General features: G+C 36.5%; 2 protein-coding genes and 2 long non-coding RNA genes across 4 annotated transcripts in view; 2 read left to right on the forward strand and 2 right to left on the reverse strand.

The window, feature by feature from the left end:
- Nucleotides 1-21245, reverse strand: part of LOC126618674 (uncharacterized) — a 38539-nt gene that overhangs the window by 14576 nt on the left and 2718 nt on the right. The gene's annotated exons all lie outside the window — the stretch shown is intronic.
- Nucleotides 13322-14455, forward strand: LOC126618681 (uncharacterized). Its single transcript, XR_007621799.1, has 3 exons — nucleotides 13322-13878; nucleotides 14000-14174; nucleotides 14299-14455. It is a non-coding gene; the product is annotated as an uncharacterized LOC126618681 (long non-coding RNA).
- LOC126618683 (uncharacterized) lies at nucleotides 14512-15110 on the forward strand. The gene is made up of 2 exons (XR_007621801.1): nucleotides 14512-14700; nucleotides 14800-15110. It is a non-coding gene; the product is annotated as an uncharacterized LOC126618683 (long non-coding RNA).
- LOC126618672 (pentatricopeptide repeat-containing protein At1g62914, mitochondrial-like) lies at nucleotides 17475-19319 on the reverse strand. Its single transcript, XM_050286818.1, has 2 exons — nucleotides 19041-19319; nucleotides 17475-18956 (listed from the first exon to the last, which is right to left on the reverse strand). The coding sequence occupies exons 1-2, from the start codon at nucleotides 19081-19083 to the stop codon at nucleotides 17539-17541; spliced, it is 1461 nt and encodes a 486-aa protein (XP_050142775.1). The 5' UTR covers nucleotides 19084-19319; the 3' UTR covers nucleotides 17475-17538.

The following is a 21245-nucleotide window of genomic DNA, read 5'->3' on the forward strand; positions in this document are numbered from 1 at the left end:
CGTCACGTGAGAGTGACGTAACCATTTGCACAGTACAGAAGCTTTAATTATACAATTTATAAGTTGATACACCCGAAGGTGAGTCCTAATTTTGTCCAATCTGTCAGAACACCGTCAAATTCCTCGTAGTCACCACACCTTTGTGATTCCTGAACCTGGAGGGGCGCAAAACCAAAATTGAGTGGGTCAGTAAAACAATTCTTTTCCAAATCCAAACATTTCTCAAAACGTTGTAACCCCTCTCCGTAAAACATGTATACTTTCCCAGAAATATAAAATATAAATATACATATATATATTCTCAATACTTCAATTCATTAACTCAACATTTTCATACAATTATGCCATGCCACATCATCTCAACATTTCTCATATTAATTATGCCATGCCACATCATCTCAACATTTCTCATATTAATTATGCCATGCCACATCATCTCAACATTAATAAGGTATGAATGCATCAACATAAATCATATCAGGTGCAAGAAAGTAATCAACCGTAGGCCCTCTAATAGCCCTATACGGTTGAACCTAGAGCTCAAAATCTATCATTATCACTCTACCGGAGTCACCTCTGTGACCCGTCCGGCCTTCTGCACACAAGTTACGCTCTAGTGCTTCTCATAAATCATCTGTGCACATAATCTAAGGTCACCCACCAGTCGGAATCTCACTAACACTCTCGCGACTGGTCTGTCGTACCCACTCCGCGTGGACTGTACGACTAGCATCTACTTGGATCCAAGGCGAGCGTGCGATGCGGTGAATACTATAAGCACTAAACCATGGTGCAGGATTTGAGCTCAATATATATCATCATCATCATAACAGTAATTAAATACTCATCTGTGCGTCCACCGCACCATTTCATACATATGCATCATAAATCAATTCTTACCTGTGCGTCCACCGCACCAATTCATACATATGCATCATATATCAATTCATGCATGGCATTTCAACTCACATTTCTATATACTTTTCATATCAATTCTATGCATGGTATTTCACTTCCCGTTTTTCCACATAACTCATATGCATTTCATTTTAAACATATTTTCATTTCAATTCAATTTCTGGGAAACGTCAAGTATATATATATACGGAAAACAAAACTGCCCACTCACCTGGAGTTCATCCAACAACTCCCTAGCACCACACATCAAGGCGTCACGACGATCGCCGCCTAGAATAGTAATCAAATCCAACCTCAGAATTCATAGTGATAGAATATATAACTTATATAAAATACGTCACTACGTAGTTCGATCCGGAAGATCTGCCACTCAGATTTTAAATCCATAAGTTCCAGAGGTCCACAATATATCTCTAGGATAACCTCCTAAAATTTCATTACCATCCAACGGTCGGATCGTCAATTCACATTTTTACCTAAATGTGAAAACTATAAAACGTTATTCGAACACCTAACCAACAATCCTTAATAACTTTCTCATACGGTGTTCAATTTGGGTATATGAATATACCACAGTGATCTACTCGACGTCACGGACGTCGACATATTTTTAAAATAATTTTTTACTGTAGCACGCGCCCCCACGCGCCAAGACAAGCACGGCCCACGCGCCCCCACGCGCATCATCTTCTTCCTTGGGTCGCCGGACTGGTTTTTCCGGCGGCCGTTTTCTGGGCAGTTTTTCAAATTGCCATAACTTTGTCATTTCTCAATTAAATCAAGTGATTAAAAAACTAAAGTTGTAGCCCTTGAAGAGAAAAAGAGAATGGTACCTTGCACAACACCTAGTTGGCCGTGGTTTGGCCGGAAACTGCCTCGAAAGCCTCGGAGGTCGCCGGAAACTGGGTATTTTTCAAATGAGTATAACTTCTTCAATACTTAACGAAATTGAGTGAAACAAAAAGGAAAGTTGTAGTACTTGACGAGACTAAGAGATTGATATCTACCTCAACTCCTAACTCGCCGGGGATTCGCCGGAAAGAGCCTCGAAAGCTCCGGCCAAACTTTGAACTTGTCGATCTCCGTGTTCTTACGTCCAAAAACTTCCAACGAAGCACTCCGAGCTTCCTTGGGACTTCCTTAAGCTCACTGTGAGCTTGGTTTCACCTAAAACAAAGCCAATTCGAAGATAATGAACAGTACTCTTCACGGGAACTTGGAAACTAAGGGTTTTCCGAAGCAAAACTTACCTGAAATGGATACCATCGTGATCGTGGAGGTTCCAGGAGTTTGATGGTGGTCTTAACTCCGTCGTTGGTAGAAGTTTAGGGTGGTTTTGTGGTTGGTTTGGTTCGAACGGAGAAGAAGAGTGACAGAGAGAGTGAGAGAGTCGTGAGGGAAGAGAGAGAGAGTACATACGGGAAATGGGGAGGGAATCAGGGTAGGAGGCCCTACTTAAATCCCAAACACAACTTTAAACATACTAATGTAAATCCAATTGATAAATTTTCGCCCCTTAGTCCCGCTTAAGGGCATTTTGGTCTTTTCACGTCCTCGGAATTAAAATTCCGGGACGGGCTGTGACAAAACCCCAAAAGTAGTCAACCAAAAAATAACATTGTAAAATCCCCCAATAAGCAAAGCCAAATCCTAGAAGCATAACCAAAGAAGTATTAAAAAATCAATATCTTGATCAATGTAGGTCTTGTTTGAAACTGCTTTGAAAATAATTTTTTAGAGAAAATATTTTTAGATTCTAAAAGCATTTAAAGTATTTCTTGCCAGAAAACAATTATGTGCTTCTTGCACGAAGCAATAAAATGTTTTTTCAGGACTCACCTTCGTTTTTACTAAATATTGATTCTAAAAATATTTTCCTCAAAATCGCTTTCAATTATTTTAAAAAGCTGAACTCGCTGAAAACGAGTTCACTTCTAGAATTCCACGAATGAGTTCACCTTGCTGTGACTAATTTTGAGTTTGCTCCATGAGTTGGTTGTTTTTTGTTTTCAGCGGATTGTTCTAGGAGAACGTTGCTGGCTGAAGCACATAATTCAAAGAGCAAACAACTTCATCATCAACCTCTAAACACGCACACGACACATATACTGAATGAGTTGTGTATATTATTAAAGGAAAACTAATGAAAAATGTTTGAAAACCTTTAGTTTTAACGAAGATGACAAAATAAAGGCTAAAGTGAATAGTACCATGATTGACTTTTTAGTGTAAAAATATGATTTTTCGTTAAAATGAACAATACCGAGAGCTTTTCGTTAAAGTTCCCTATTATTAATGCAGCGAAGGATTCCTAATCAAAAGGAAATCCAAGTACATATAGAGAAGCAAAAACGCTTAGGACTAGGACTGCGTATGAATCTCGGTTTCCTTGACAGAAGCAGATGACGGTGGTGGAGTTGCATAGGAAGATAAAAGTCGTATGTGAGATTTGCAGATAAAAGTTAGATGCATATGCATGACTAACAATTCTCACTAACATCTGAGAGTTCTTATCTATTCTATTATATATAAAGCCAACACAAAAGTGAATAGTGTTTTGGTGTCATAATACTTTACTAAAAATAATTGGACAAAAATGCCCCCAAAACAAAAAACTTTAAAGGCATTTCAAAATAATGTATCAAATAAGGCAAAGGCATTTTTGTCATTTTCATAGTATTTTTTAATAATTAATGATTTTGTGGGGTTTTTTATTATTTATTTATTTATTATTTATTTTTTAATTAGTACCTCACAATAGGCTAGTAATAATGTGATTCAATTTATCTATTTTTAAACACATTCAAAACATCTTAAGAGACGTATAATGCCGGTTATAAAAAAAAATCTTTCGCACGCGGATAATAATGTGATTAAATTAGTTGTCAAATGATTTTTTTTTGTAACAAACGATATTTTCTATACTAAGAGGGAATGGGGTGGGCTTAGTCTCATAGTGGGCTAGTAATAATGTGATTCAATTAGTTGTTTATTAAATATTATTCTCTCTATTTTAAACACGTTCAAAACATCTTAAGAGACTTGTAATGCCAGTTATAAAAAAGTCTTTCGCACGCGGATAATAATGTGATTAAATTAGTTGTCAAATGATTTTTTTTTTAACAAATGATATTATCTACACTAAGGGGAAGTGAGTGGGCTTTGCCTCACAATGAACTAATAATAATATGATTCAATCAATTATTAATTAAATATTATTTTCTCTATTCTTAATGTAAATTCTATAGATACTGATTTTATTATGTGAATTCAGCTACTGTAATTGGTTTATGAGGGGTTTCTTCTAGCATGATTTAAGATTATTCATTTACTTCAAATATTTGACTTTTCTTCTAACATGATTTAAAACGTGTAGGTCGCGCGTAGTATGCCGTGATTCAAAAAATGCCTTCTGCACGCGCGTGAGCACGTGCATGAAGGTTATTCTCTCTATTTTAAACACGTTCAAAACATCTTAAGACGCCTCTTGTAGTTATCCTTTTCATCGTCCTCTTCAGTTTCATTTCGCTGGACAAATTCAGCAAACCTCACTTCGTTAAACGAAAGTCCTCATGCAATGCAATTGCGATCTCGGCAAAAGTAAGAGGATATATAAGTTGGGCTAGAAAATAAAGGGCTTAAATTAGATGACTACTTCACGTCCTAAGCAAACAGAGAAGGAAAATACTAGTTTTACACCGTGAATTCGAGTCGGTCGGCAACATCATGTAAGTTTCTTAGTTTTCTTCTTATTTGTTATAATTCTTTTAATTTTATCATTTTTAGGAGCATATTCAATTAGAATTTTGAGAGATTTTAATTCTTTTAATGGATGTATAAGTATTCAATCAGAATTTTAAGTGTTTATTTGAAATTCAATGTGTATTCAATTAGAATTTTAAGATAGTTTATTAAAATTCTTTGAAATCCGGGTGTATTCAATTAATATTTAAAGAAATTTATAACAGGCGTATTCAATTATAAATTGATTTTAAAGAATTTGAGAAAGTTAAGGAATTAGAGAGAATTTGAGAGATTTTGTAATGTATTTTAAGCATCCATAAATCTCACATCTTCCCATGAGATTTCAAGGGAATTGAATCAAAATTTTATATGGAATCCCTACAAATCAATTCAACTTCATAAAAATCTATAGATTTATAAATCTATTAAAGTCTCTCAAATTCTCAATTGAATACACCCCCTTTATGTTTGAATATTTTTGTAAATTTATAAATTGTATATACTTTTGTATGATGCAGAGTTATCCAGCAGGTTTAAGCATCTCTTCTCTTTGTATTAATCCACAACAAAAAACCTCGCCTTCACAAACTCCTACCCTGCATCCTCAAGCATCCTCCTCACAAGATCCTCAAGCTTCTCTAATACCTCGTCAACGTCAAGCTTCAAAAAGAGCACCTTTATAGCCTCATAAACCTTCAACGAACTAGGGTGTTAAGAAAAAGTAGAAGCTTAAAAACTTATGCCTTTTTTTTTTGTTGCATTGCTTTTTAGGTTGAACAATTAAACTGATAATTTAGCTCTGATATTTACATAACTTATTACTTGATCCTTAAGATTTGAAATAGAAGTGGTCCATGAGATTGTTCACCATCGATCATTTTGGTCATTCTGTGAAACATTATGTTAAATAAGAATCAAAATGAGAAAAATACCCTTAATTCAATAAACAATAGGCCAAAATAATTTGATAAAAATTGAGGTTTTTTGTCGTTTTATTCTTATTTAATGAAGATTTTTCGTGAAATGACCAAAATGATTGATGACGAACAATCTCAAGGACCAATTTTATCGGTTTCAAATCTCAGATATCAAAATGAGAAGTTATACAAATCTTATGAACTATTTTGGTTAAAAAACCATTTTTATCACACAAAAAAAAAAACCAAAAAGTGAGCCTATAACTGAAACCCAAAAACCCTTCGTACCGAATTGAACCGAAGATGCATACTTTAGCACAATTAACAGAAACAAGAAAAACATAACCAGTGAATTTGACCCCATTTCATTTCATGGAAATCTATTCATTAATACAAGAAAAACGAAACCTCAAGTTCTTCCCGTTTCTAGACCAGGCTTGAGGCATCAATCCTTCTTGGACCTTTTCTTACCAAGCCTCAAAGCTCCATCTATTGTCGCCTCAAATTCCTTGCGAACCTCATCGGTCATCCCTTCATTGCAGAGCACCTGAATGTATCTTCAATGTTATGCAATTCGGTAAGATTCCATGGCATACCATTTCGTCAAACAACCTTGAGGTTTCTCTCCATTGGCTGGTACGACACAATCCATTAATTAAGGAGTTGTAAGTCACAATTGATAACTTTGTGAGCAAGCTATGAACAACAGAGAATATCCAGAGAGAGATTTTGAAGAGAGAGAGAGAGAAAAAAAAAAGTAGTGGGAGAAACTGTTATTTCATTATATCTCCAACATTACATCATTTGTCCTTATAAATATAATCACACATAACTAACTTCTAGAATCACCAATATAATTGTGACACATGGCAATGTGAAACAATACTAAACAATACTATCTTTTATTCTAACATTCCCCCTCAATCTTGTGCTAGAAACTCCCGAGCGTAAGATTGGAGCAATGAGAACTAAACAATAGAAAACACAATCCCTTGGTAAGAATATCAGCAAACTGTTCTGAGAAAGTAACAACTACAACAGAATTGTGCCTTGCTGCACTCGTTCACGCACAAAATAACAGTTGGTTTCTATGTTTTTAGCTTTTGAATGTAAAATGGGATTAGTTGCTAAAGCCATAGCAGATATATTGTCACAGTGAAGCAATGGAGTTACTAAAGAAGACAAAGATAGGTCCTTGAGTAACTGTTGAATCCACACAACCTTAGCAGTGGTAGTAGCCATTGTTCTATATTTTGCCTCAGTAGAAGAACGACTAACAGTATGCTGTTTCTTAGAACTCCAAGAAATCAGATTGCTACCTAAAAACACAACAAAACCAGTTGTTGATCTCCTGTCATTGGGATCCCCATCCTAATCAGCATCTGTGTAAGCTCTAATACCCAAACTACCAAGTATAAAACACAAACCAAGAGTCATAGACCCTTTCAGATATCTCAAGATTCGCTTCACAGCAACAAAGTGACTTTCAAGAGAAGAATGCATATACTAGCATACTTGATTGACTGAATAAGCTATATCAGGTCTAGTGAAAGTCAAATACTATAAAGCCCCAACTATACTTCTGTAAAGGCCTGGATCATGAAATGGAGAACTACTATGGTTTAAGAGCTTTTGATGAGGATGACATGGAGTTGTACAAGGCTTGCTATCAAGTATATGTGTCTTATGTAGCAAGTCCTTGATGTATTTTGACTGATGAACTAACAATCCTTGAGGTTGATACTTAATCTGCAGACCAAGGAAATAGTGTAAGATCCCTAAGTCCTTCATGTCAAACTTTCTGGTGAACTGATTAATCACAAACTGAACATGGGAATCATCATCTCCATTGAGTATAATATCATCAACATATATCATCAACACAACAAGGGAATGACCATCACTTTTAACATATAAAGAAGGATCTGCATAGGAAGATTTGAACCCCAAACTAATAAGAAATCTAGAAATTCTCTCATTCCAAGCTCGGGGAGCTTGTTTGAGACCATACAAAGATTTTTCTAATTTGCATACAAAATATGGATGATCCTTGTCAATAAACCCTTTGTAGTTAAGGCATGTACACTTCTTCATCTAGAAAATCATGCAGAAAAGCATTTTTAACATCTAACTGCTTAAGTTTCCAGCCCTTTGTTGCAACCAATGACAACATCAACCTAACTGTAGTAGGCTTAACCACATGGCTAAAAGTTTCATAGTAATGGAGACCAGCTTCTTGAGAGAAACCCTTGGCCACTAAACGAGCCTTATACCTTGCAACAGATCCATCTGGATTCCTTTTCACTTTATAAATCGATTTACAACCTACTAAGTTCTTGTGAGGTGGGAGAGAAACTAATTTCCATGTTTTCTATTTGAGAAAAGCCTTCATCTCTTATGTCATGGCTTGTTTCCACTGAGAAAACTTTGAAGCAACACTAAATGACTGAGGTTCCTTATCCAGAGAAGATTCTACTTGAACTGAAGCGTAAAGAACGTACTTTTTAAAAGTCCCAGACTTAGACCTTATTTGCATTGGGTGAGTGTTAAGACTAACCACAAAGACTGGTTGCAAATCTAGAACTTGAGAGTTAGATACATCAGGATGAATCTCAGATGACACCAATGTAAATGTAGAATGAAGCAAAAGTACCTTCAGCAGGAACAAGATCACCATGTGGCTGAGAACATGAGTGATATGGGTGGAAATGGTATGGGAATAAGTGGAGGATGATGAAAAGTAGTAGGATGAACCATGGTAACTGGTAGTGACTCAGAAGGTATAACAGAACTGGGTAAAGAATAAGACAGCCCATGTTCACTAGGAAAGACACTTTCATCAAACAAAACATGCCTAGAGAGACAATGAGTTTGTTATCCCTTATAGCATAGCATATGTATCCTTTATATTGAGCAACATACCCCAAGAAAATACATTGAGTAGTCTTAGGTTCAAGTTTGTGATCATGTCTATAAGGTTTTAAAGAAGGGTAACAAGCACAGCCAAAGACCTTTAAATGATCAAGTTTTGGTGGAGATTTATGTAACAATTCAAATGGAGATTGCATCTTCAACACAGAGGTAGGCAATCTATTAATAAGATAGGTAGCTATGGCACATGCATGAAACGAGAACTTAGATGAAAGGGAGGCTTTTTGAAGCAATGTAATAACAGTTTCAACAAGATGCCTATTCTTTCTTTCAGCTAAATCATTCTACTCAGGGGTGTAGGGACAAGATTTTTTATGAACAATGCCTTTGGTTGTAAGAAAATTTTGAAAAAGAGTGCTACTATATTCACCTCCACCATCACTTTGTAAAACTTTAATATTGGCATAAAAGTAGTTTTGAACATAAGTATGAAATTGTACAAAGATCTAAAAAACAGCAGCTTTATTAATCATGGGAAAGATCCATGTATATCTTGTACATTCATCAATGAATGACACATAATAGCTATACCCTTCTTTGGACTTAGTAGGAGATGGACCCCATACATCTGTATGAATGACTTCAAAGGGAACAAGAGACTTTGAAGCTACTAAAGAAAAAGGTAACTTGGTGAACTTGCCTTGTAAACAGGCAGTATAAGTTTAAGGTGTTGAATTACATGGAAAAGTAATGGCTGACTTACTAAGAGCTACTTGAGTTACAAAATTGGTGGGATGACCCAATCCGCAAGCCAAAGAGTTGCATTTATTCTTTGTCCAAGAAATGTTGCAGGATTTGTCTTTGGTGGTTTGAGAATGGGAAGTGGATAGACAGCTTGGTTACTCAGTCTTTGATATAGAACCTTATTGGTGACCTTGTCCTGTATACACATAGAAAACTCATCAACAATACACCTACAATTATCGTCTTTGCATAATTGATACATAGACAGTAAGTGTTGTGATAGTTGTGGAACATGTAACACAGATTTTAACTTAAGTGTATAAGAAGGAGTAGATAAACTAGCTTGACCAATGTGTGAAATGTGTAAACCTTCACCATTAGCACCAGTCACAGTTTCTGATGAAGCATATGGGGTAGCAGAATGTAGATTAGATAGATCGGATGTCATGTGATTGGTTGCTCCACAATCCAGCAACCAATACTCTTGTTGTGGGGATATTGGAGAGAAATTAGTGCTTGCAGTAAAAGCAACAAGTGATCTGTTGTGAGAATACATCATCCCATTGGAATGCTGAGATGTAGACATCATAGTAAGATTCTGCACTTGAGATTGGAATGTATTTGGTGACTGAAAATGTTGTTGCAAATGATATGAAGGCTGTTGAAATATCATGGGAGATGGAGAGTAATTCTGAGACATAGGTGCAGCATTGTTTCTGTCAAAACAAGTTGCAGCAGTGTGCCCTTTTTTGTGACACATTTGACACCCATTCTGAAACAATTCAAAGCTACATTTCCCTTTTTATCACATATTTGACAAATGAGTAGGGGTTTAAATGATTGGCCTGAAACCATTTGAGATCCAAGATTCTGAAACTGAGACTGAGACTGGAGAGGAGAGGGTACAAAATTCTGATATCCAGAAGGATGTTGATAACCAGCATTGAACTTCTTCCTTTTACCCTTGGATATGTAGTTATTCCCCCTGAAATTGTATAAGTTCCAGATCCAGTCCGAGAGACAAAAGCAACATGACCATTTGAAGAAGGAAAATGCAGTTGCTGAAACTGAGGCATTGGTAAAAAAGAGGAAACATGAGATCCTATGTCAAAATGCCTAGTTTGAGACTTAGAATGGGAAGATCCACCAGCTTCATAAACTGAATTAAAAGTATTGGCAAACATAGCTGCCATTAAAGATGGTTGTTTAACAACTTCCTCCAGAGTATACTCTTCCGCCTTTAACTAGGACCTAAGCTCTTTCAATGAAACCAAATTTTCTCTGCCCCAAACGAAAGACTTAATAGTATTGTATTATGTTGGTAATCATCTCAGAGCTACAATAACAATATCTTTATCAGAAATCACAACACCAGCTGTCACATCCCGGCCCGGGGCGGACCACTTCCCGGGCCCGCTCCACCACCGTAACACGATATTGTCCACTTTGGGCCCCGACCATGCCCTCACGGTTTTTGTTTCTGGGAACTCACGAGCAACTTCTTAGTGGGTCACCCATGCTGGGAGTGCTCTGGCCTCCTTCTCGCTTAACTTCGGAGTTCATACGGAACCCGAAACCAGTGAGCTCCCAAAAGGCCTCATGCTAGGTAGGGATGAGAATATACATTTAAGGATCACTTCCCTCGGCGATGTGGGATGTTACAATCGACCCCCCTTAGGGGCCCGACATCCTCGTCGGCACACTTCTGGCCAGGGATTGGCTCTGATACCATTTGTCACATCTCGGCCCAGGGCGGACCACTTCCCGGGCCCGCTCCACCACCGTAGCACGATATTGTCCGCTTTGGGCCCCGACCATGCCCTCACGGTTTTGTTTCTGGGAACTCATGAGCAACTTCCTAGTGGGTCACTCATTCTGGGAGTGTTCTGGCCTCCTTCTCGCTTAACTTCGGAGTTCCTACGGAACCCGAAGCCAGTGAGCTTCCAAAAAACCTCGTGCTAGGTAGGGATGAGAATATACATTTAAGGATCACTCCCCTGGGCGATGTGGGATGTTACACCAGCATTAGCTAATTGATCCCTACAATCTTTAATTCTCTGCAAATGCACATCAATATATTTTGGCACTTTCTTAATATTTTGCGGTTCAATCTTCATTTGGAAAATACTAGTACGAGTCATATGAGCAAACCTTTCTGTCAGATTATTCCACATATCTCTTGAGCTTTGACAGCCAATCACACAAGATAATGCAGCAGTAGAAAGAGTTGCAGTAAGCAAAGCCATAAAAGCTTTATCATGTATTTTCCAAACTTTATAAGCATCATTCAGTGGAGAATTATTAACAATCAACTCATCATCAGACTCCAACTCAGTATATTTCTGAGGACATGGAATGGATCCATCAATAAACCCCATAATTCCATTCCCTTCTAGTAACAATATGATATGAAAATTCCAAGTAACATAATTTGAATCATCTAACTTCACAATAACTGTGTTTCCAATGCTAGGTATAAGCTAAGAAATTGGAGATTGTGTGAGAGCTAATTGTGCAGTGGTAACCATGGTAAATCAACACAAAAATCAATCGTTTGACAATGAAGAAAAATTTCAAGAAACATAGAATTTTCCGTGGACAGCAAGCGATCTTCTAACACAAGATTATTTACCCAAGAAATCAACAGAAAAACACCAACAACAACAAATTGATATCCACAGAATGATCAAGAACAAATGATGAGTAGCGAATTCGAAAAAAAACACCTCAATTGCAGCAACAAGAGATGATCAGATCGATAATCAACAGCAACTTCAACGATTGACGACCAAATCAACAGTCTACGACGAAAAAAAGATCAACCGCCAAAGAAAAAATTCCATCGACCTAGGGTTTGATGAATTGACACTTCACCGGAAGAATGGAGAACCGACAAACACCAACCAACATCTTCACCGGAATGATAAAGATGAGCGGAAGCACATAAGTCGTCAAGCAACAATGTTAACCATGGCAGGCGAAGATACCATGATAACTTTGTGAGCAAGCTATGAACAATAGAGAATATCCAAAGAGAGATTTCGAAGAGAGAGAGAGAGAGAAAGTAGTGGGATAAACTGTTATTTCATTATATCTCCAACATTACATCATTTATCCTAATAACTACAATCACACGTAACTAACTTCTAGAATCACCAATATAATTGTGACACATGGCAGTGTGAAACAATACTAAACAATACTATCTTTTATTCTAACACATCAGGCTTTTCCCCTCTACGAATCATTTCTTCCACAAGATTCAGTGCCTCTGTTGTCTTCCCTTCCTTGCATAAAGCATCCAGTACAGAATTGTAAGAAACAATATTAGGCAAGGCTCCATAACCAATCATGGTTTTAAATAACCTCACACCTTCCTCCCATTTACCAGACTTGCATGATGCAGAAATCAAGGAATTAAAAGTGACAACATCAAGCTTTATGGTTTTTGTTATCATCTTTTCAAACAAAGCGCTTCTTGGATTCTTTCTTCCTTACAAAGACTGCTGATAAGAACATTATATGTATATACATTTGGTGAAATTTCATTGTTAAGCATGCAAATCAAGAATCTCTTGGCCTTAGGGGTGGACAATTGAAACTGAAAACCAAAACCGAAACACGAACCAAATCGAACTGCACCGAATGGTTCAGTTTTGCGGTTTTGAAACCGAAACGTAGTGTAGGAAACAGTTTGGTTTCGGTTTTGGCTTTTGAAAACTACACTAAAACAGAAATCGCACCTCAAATTAAATGTCATGTTTATGTTGTTTGCTAGAGTCCATATATTTAGTATGACCTCAACCACACTAGAATGTCATCATTTTCCACCCTTATTCGACATACTGTCAAATTATCTCTCATTCCTCGTCACTCTCTCTCTCAAAACTCATCTGAGAATTCTTACTGTGGTCAAATGCAAATGAATCTCTGATCAAATAATATGCCACAGCACTCCATTGGGTACTTTTTCCGGCTCACAATGTCCATCATTTGTGCAATTAGCTATGCTATGCTAGGCTAAGCTAGTTGATTATATATCATTCTCCCATACCATTTTCTTGCTGTCATCATGTAATAACCCATTCTCAAATTTTGGCATAATTTACAACTTTGCCATTTGGATTGGGGCGGTGACACTTAGGCCCAAAAGGTTGGGTGTGGGAGTGTTGGCCCAAAACCCGGCCCAAAAATCCTGTTTGTTTACCCCACCCGTGAAGTTGTGAACCCCTCTCTTCTTCCTTATTCTTTTCTGCACCTACTCTTTGTCTCACTTTATCTCTACTCTGCATTCTCTATGACACCGAGAGAGAGAACTACAACTGTTCCCTTCCAATCTGATCAAACCAATATCCAAAGACTTGAAGTTTAGACCTTTAGGACCTAGTGAACCCACCTGCACGGCTGCATGTGGAATCGGTGTATCTCTGTGTAATCTGCAATGTACACCGAGAGCATGAAGCTCTCAGACTAGCACTCAGGTGATGCTTTCCCTTCCTATCTTTGAATATCTGGGATTTTCATGTTGGTGATATGATTTTGTGTGAAATATCAAAGGTTAAACCTTGTTACTTTCTCTGTGCATGCACTGTGTATTTAGTTCCAGAATCCGACAAGGAAAATGGGTCGGAGCTTGGAGAAATCGAAGTGATTTGCGTCTGAAATAAACTTCAAACACTCTCAGGTATCTTTCCCAACTTCCCTATGTCGAATTTGAGTGGATTTCCAAAGAAAATGAGGCTTCAAATCTCTGTCTTCAGACTCTCTCTAACTATCGACACCTTTCTTCTCTCTTCTCTCCGCAGAGAGAGACCATCATTTACAACCATCACGTTTCACGACCAGATTTAACTCGAGACCACCATAATCAGCTTTTGGGTGGTCTGGGGGTCCTGCAAACTACTTGCATGGATAATCGGAGCTCGGAACAGTGGCGAACTCTTAAATCCGAGAGTTTCGAATTTTCGTTGTCGAACTCAGGTAGATTTCCTGTCCTAATTTCTAGTTGGTTTGGACGATTTTGAGTTCTATTAGGTTTTAAGGTTTGTTTTGAACCGATATTCGGGGGTTACACCTTCTGTTGCTTCTGTTCTTCAAACCCCAGTTTCCGATGAGGGAAATCCGGTGAGGCCGCGTCGATCCCGAGATGGACTCGACTTGAACTCGTCTAGTTCAATATTCTGGTATGTTATCTGAGCTTCTTGTGTGATTTTGGGTGAAAATTTCAAAGTGGGCTTGAGGTTTAACCTCCGTATGTGTCCTGTGCGAATTTGCAGAATTTTATGGTCCTTCTCGGCCATTTCCAGTGAACCCGGGAAGGTTCGGTCACCTAGTGACTTAAATTTGTGTCTAGGTAAAATTCTGGGCTTCTGGTATGAAGTTGGAGAATGAAATCAAAGGAATTCAAACTGATATGTACTGTGTTTCAAGCCCCGGACCAAGCGAGCATCACCGGTGCTATTTTGGTGAAACTATTACTTCCTAATCCTCCTAAATTGAAGTCTTGGTAATTTTCTAAACACATTTGTGAGATGTTAGTTTAAATCTTGTGATTTGGGATAAATTTTAGTTAATGCTTAAAATTAAGTAGTTAATATTTTTATAGGTGCAATATTAAGGGTTACTAACTGGACTGAGGCACCTATTTAATGATTGTGCTCGCAATTTGGTGAGTGAACCCCTTCTAAAATGATATTTTTATAAATCTTAGGGTTGCATGCATATTTTATTTTGGAATTTCATATTCTTTAAATATGTTTACAAATTGGCATATCTTAGAGATTTGGATATTTTATTAGTTAATTAAATTGTTTTGTGAATATTTTGATTATATTATATTACTTTTTATTAAAGGTTGTAAACTATGGATTTATACATACGAGTTTCAGTGGATTTATGATGAGATAGATTTATGAATTTTGGTACGAGGTTTTAAGTAATTGAACCTTGACATATTGATACTTTGGGTTGAGAGTGGAATTATGTTTTGGGATATATATGTATGTATGTATGTATGTATGTATGTATGTATGTATGTATGTATATATATGTATGTATGTATGTATGTATATCTAGCGGATCATACAACACATCCACACAACACGGGTATTAGATGTCTATGGCCATAGGACACGGAGATGAGGAGGAGTGAGATATAGGTTATACCCCCAGCTTCATTGCCGAAAACAGTGTCGAACAGCTTCACTAATCACAGCTAGTGTCGGTGTGTGATGTTACATATTTCTTCTTTTGCATAACCCAGAGTCGTACAGCTTCACCTTCGGGTGATGGACAGGTACTGCCTTCAGGTGACTATGATACCCCTAGAGAGTATAGTTTTAATGAGAATTATGGTTTTGCCTTTGGGTGGTGACAATACAGTTTTGATGCCTCGGGTTTACATACAGGTTTTATGGAGGTTTTTCATGGCATAGTAGAGTTTTTGGAAACCTATTACATAGTAATATATATATGTTTTCAAAACAGGGGGTTATTATATTCATAAAAGAAATGATTTTATTATTATTAGTATTATTTTAAACTTTGGTTCACTCACCTTTTCTGTTTTGCGCCCCCTCAAGGTTTAGTTTCGAGGCACATGATCCCGGCGTCAGGATGCTTCAGCTTAGTGATTCTCGAGTCTTCTCAGTTTAGGTATCATTCTTGGGTTGGTATAGTTTCCTAGTAATTTTTCAACATTATTCTTAATAGATGTATGCTCTGAATACGTTCCTGTTCTGATGTAATTGTTCTAATTGCATAATTATTTTAATTATATGCATGTTTAAAATGGCTTTGTCATCCTAGGATGTCGGCTAGCACATGTCTACCCTGATATTTGGGGATATCGGGGTTGGGACGTGTCACATCAAATGCACATGAGAGAGTGGGGAGAATAGTAAAGAAAAGAATTCTCATATGGGTTGGTTAATTAATGTATTGTGTGAAAAATGAGACTCTTTTATGCGTAGACGTGTAAATTTTAAAGAGCGCTACTACTCCCACCCAATGTGTTATTTTCCCACCCACGTCAAAGTAAATATTTTGTTTACAACCTCTTTTTTAAAATAAAAAAAAAACATGGGAAAATGTCATTTGTAAGATGTTCCTTGTGATTTTATACTCGCAGGCATGAAGATTAATTGAAACTTATTCATAACATTGTTGAAGGGATTTCCGCGCAAGTAATAAACCGTACATATTTGGATGTGACCAAATACCCAGTTGGAATAGAGTCTCGTGCACAAGAAATAAATAACCTCTTACATGTCGGGAGAAATGATGTCCGTATGGTAGGTTTACAGGGGACTGGTGGAATTGGTAAATCAACAATTGCCAAAGCTGTTTATAATTTAATTTCCCACAAATTCGAAGGCATTTGCTTTCACAATAAGGTTGGAGAAAGTTCAATGACAGATAAAGGGTTGGCCAAATTACAAAGGACACTTCTTTATGAGATTCTAGGGGGCAACAAGTTGAAGGCGGCCAATATTGATAAAGGAATCACTTTAATTAAGGAAAGATTAAGCAGTAAAAGGATTTTCTTAGTTCTTGATGATGTGAACGACATGAGACAGTTACGCTGCTTAGCTGGGGGATCAGATGGTTGGTTTGGCATTGGTAGTAGAATTATCATAACGATGAGGGATAAGAAACTGTCAACTGCTCATCATCATAATATTTCAATATACGAGGTGAAGAAATTGAACGATCATGAAGCTCTCGAGCTCTTCAGTTGGAATGCCTTCAAAAGCAAAGGACCTTTGGATGGTTATGCGAAACTTGCGGACCATGCAATACGGCGTGCTCAAGGCCTTCCATTAGTTTTGACAGTTTTAGGTTCTCATCTGTACCGTGAAAGTATATGACCACTCAAATATATTTGAGAGTTTTAGGTTCTTCCACTATGAACGACTATTTAACATTCATTATATGAATCTTACAGGCGGGGAAGTGCTATGAAGTGCTAAGTATTATCCCGGACCCTGGCAAGCTAGTAATGACTTTGATTTTCTTCTAGCAAAGGTGGACAAGTAGTTAGCTTCTGGCCTAATGAAAGCGCATTCTTATGATGGGGGAGGGAGGGCCAGCTCAGCACTCATCGCTGTATTATGCGGTATCATGTCTCATGTGGTGCATTTCTCATTTCTCATACCCTAACACAGCGTTTGGATGAGAAAATTTCAGATTACTATGGAGGGGCGATAAAGAGTTTCCATTGTAGCACAAGAGGACGTAACAGAAACAAGAAAAACATAACCAGTGAATTACCCCATCACATGGAAAACTATTCATCAATTTATGACCACTCTTCATTAATACAAATTTCAAACCAGGTAGCATATTATTCTGCACATGAAGCATTAGGAAAAATCTTCAAAGCTCCATCCATTCTCGCCTTAAATTCTTTGCAAACCTCATCGGCCATCCCTCCATTGCAGAGAGCACCCGAAAGTATCTTCAAAGTTAGGCGATTAGGTAAGATTCCATGGCATAACATTTTGTCAAACAACCTTGTGGCTTCTCTCCATTGGTTGGTACGACACAATCCATTAATTAAGGAGTTGTAAGTCACAACATTAGGCTTTTCCCCCCTACTGATCATTTCTTCCACAAGATTCAGTGCCTCTGCTGTCTTCCCTTCCTTGCATAAAGCATCCAGAACAGCACTGTATGTAACAATATTAGGCAAGGCTCCATAACCAATCATGGTTTTGAATAACCTCACACCTTCCTCCCAGTTACCAGACTTGCATGATGCAGAAATCAAGGAAGTAAAAGTGACAACATCAGGCTTTATGCCTTTCGTCGTCATATTTTCCAACAAAGTAAGCGCTTCTTGAATTCTTTCTTCCTTGCAAAGACTACTGATAAGAATACTATATGTGTATACATCTGGTGAAATTCCACTGTTAAGCATGCAAATCAAGTAGCTCTTGGCCTTTTCCATCCTCCCCGATTGGCACAATGCATAAATTAGTGTGTTGTAGGTGACAACATTAGGCTTGACTCCGTGATCTACCATTCCTTCAAAAAGAGAGAGCACTTCTTCCCAGCGACTCGTGTTGCATAACCCATGAATCAATGTGTTATAATTGAAAACATTCGGTACAACACTTTTGCTGATCATATCTCGAAATAGGATCAAGGCCTCGTCTATTCGTCTTTCTTTACAGAGGCTATCAGTGATTGGATTGTAGCATTCTTGGTTGGGCTTGAACATTCCATCTTCCCACATCTTTGTAAGTATCTCGAGCGCCTTAGAAGTTTTCCCAGCTTTGCATAGTCCATTGATCATGGTAGCATAAGTGATTTCATCGCATTTGTATCCTTTCATTTCTATTTCTTGGAAGAACTCCATTGCCTCGGCCAGGGAACGGTACTTGCAAAGTCCATGGAGCAAAGTATTTATAGTATGAGCATCGGGATTAAGACCATATTTAAGGGTAATTGCTAAAACAGAGAAACCCAAATCCACCTGATTCACACAGCACAAGCAATTCATAAGAATATTCAATGTACCCACCTCAGGTCGGAATTGAGCGCAACCCAGCAACTGTTTACACATAGAAACGACAGCAGAATACTGCTTCATCTTGGAGAGTGCCCCAAACAAACAATTGAAAGTCCAAATAGATGGCAAGGGTTTGGTTTGAATCATGGAATCGAAGTAACCCAATGCTTCATCTTTCCTAATTTTTCCGGATTTGCATCGAGTTTGAATCAAATTGTCCGATTCCAAATGGGGTTGTTTAAATCTATCTGTACTAGTAGCATTAGCATTACCAGCAGCGGAATGAAATCCATCTTTTTTGTGCAGAAAGGTAAATATGAATGAAGGATTACCTGTTGAGTTAGGAAGTCTCGTGGTTATCGTCTTTATCTTCATCTTCCACAGATTCAGCCCAGTTCATGAAATCCCATGAATTTCAATCCTTCTCTGGAATTAAGCTGCAATTGAAAAGAAACTGACTTCAATTGGTTCTTGTTTCAAACCCTAATTCTGTATTCTGCAAAACAACACCCTTATGGTGAGGAGGATTTTGCTTGCAACCTCAAAATCTTGTGCCGATTACATAAAAATATATGCAACATGTACACAGTGTCATAATCTATATAAGTGTTATAATCTATATATCTATATGAGATTAAAAAGGTGAAGTTTTTAAAAAGTTCTTAAAATATCGCTCTTTTTTTTTTCTTTTTTTAAGGAATACAACTTAATTAAAAAGAAAAAAAAACTATAAAAATACAAAATAAAACTCCCTCACGCACATGCATGTGGTCATTTACCACAATGGTATAAAGGTATTCTACCATTGCATAACAGCGTAAGTTCGAATCTCGTCGGTGACTAATTTAATATTTAACTTACTAACTACTATCGTAGTGGGATTGTGATTAGTTTGTAAGTTCATTATTTTTCCGAATATATCTTAATCAAATTTTTTAAACCAAATCACTACATATTTATCCAACTATTTTTTTTTTGTTTCATTCTAAAACCATAATTTTTGTTTCACATTCTAAACCCTGAAAGTAGTCAACCAAAAAATAACATTGTACAATCCCCCAAAAGCAAAGCCAAATCCTAGAAGCATAACCAAAGAAGTTTTAAAAATAGAGAAATTAGGTTCACATCCTTCTTTTTGCTATTCCATTGATTAAAATCCTATTCATTTTCAATTTTTTATCAAGGTCCTTGGGTATTAATAACATCATTAATTATTTGAATAATAAAATATTTTTATTTTTAAATATATTCCTTTAGTGTTAAAAATGTTACAATTAGTATATTTATATTTATGGCTAAATTTTTTATCATATATTTTTATTTTTAGTTTGTACCTATTTTTAATTTGTACCAATTTTTTTATTTTTAATTTGTACCCTTATATTAGTTTCTTTTTGTGCCCATATTTTTTAAAGTTTTATTTGTGTTTGTACCCATGTGTATACATTCACGTGACATTGTATATTTAATCAATGATAGAAAAATTACATATGATATATTTATGATTTATGCCTAAACTTTGTATCATATATTTATATTTTTAGTTTGTACCCACTTTTAATTTGCAACATTTTTTTTAAATTTGAAGTATTTTATTTTTAGTTTTATTTTGTACCCATGTATTAAGTTCTTTTAGCGTCTATATTTTTTAAAAATTCATTTGTACTCATAATTTTTTAATCTTTTATCTATATCCTAATTGATTTATAATGTACACATTCTTCTTTATTAATGTGCCACTTTGTTATATGTGAAATGTACCAATTTTTTTAACACTATGGATACATTCTTTTGCCATTTATTATTTCTTATTTTTACATAGTTTTTATCCATTTATTCAATCAAAATGTTTGAATTTTTTTATTGTAACCGTTTCTAATAGTATTATAATGAGGGATTTTAAATTTATAGGATTATAAATCTCATAAAATATCAAACAATTAATGTCAAAACTATAAAAATATAAATATCAATTGTAATACAATGAGGTGTACAAAGTCAAGGGACTTTGATCAAACTTTAAATACCATTAAGGTTTTAGTCAAAGAACGTTAAGGATTAGAGACCACATCCAAATTATCCCTTTAAAAAATCAATATCCTAATCAATGTAGAGCTTAATTGAAACTGCTTTGAAAATGATTTTTCAGAGAAGATATTTTTAGATTTTAAAAGCACTTATAATATTTCTTGCAAGAAGACAATTATGTGCTTCTTGCTCGAAGCAATAAAATGTTTTTCCATAACTCACTTGCATTTTTACTAAGTATTGATTTCAAAGACATTTTCACCAAAATCGCTTTCAATTGTTTTAAAAGCTGGACTCGCCGCAAACGAGTTCACTTCTAGAATTCCGCAAATGAGTTCACCCTGCTGTGACTAATTTCGAGCTTGCTCCATGAGTTTGTTGTTTTTTGTTTTCAGCGGATTGTTCTAGGAGAACGTTGCTGGCTGAAGCACATAAATTCAAAGAGCAAACAACTTCATCATCAACATCTAAACACACACACTGAATGAGTTGTGCACATTATCAGTGCA

The sequence above is a fragment of the Malus sylvestris genome, chromosome 4 (assembly GCF_916048215.2).
Source record: "Malus sylvestris chromosome 4, drMalSylv7.2, whole genome shotgun sequence".
NCBI lineage: Eukaryota > Viridiplantae > Streptophyta > Magnoliopsida > Rosales > Rosaceae > Malus > Malus sylvestris.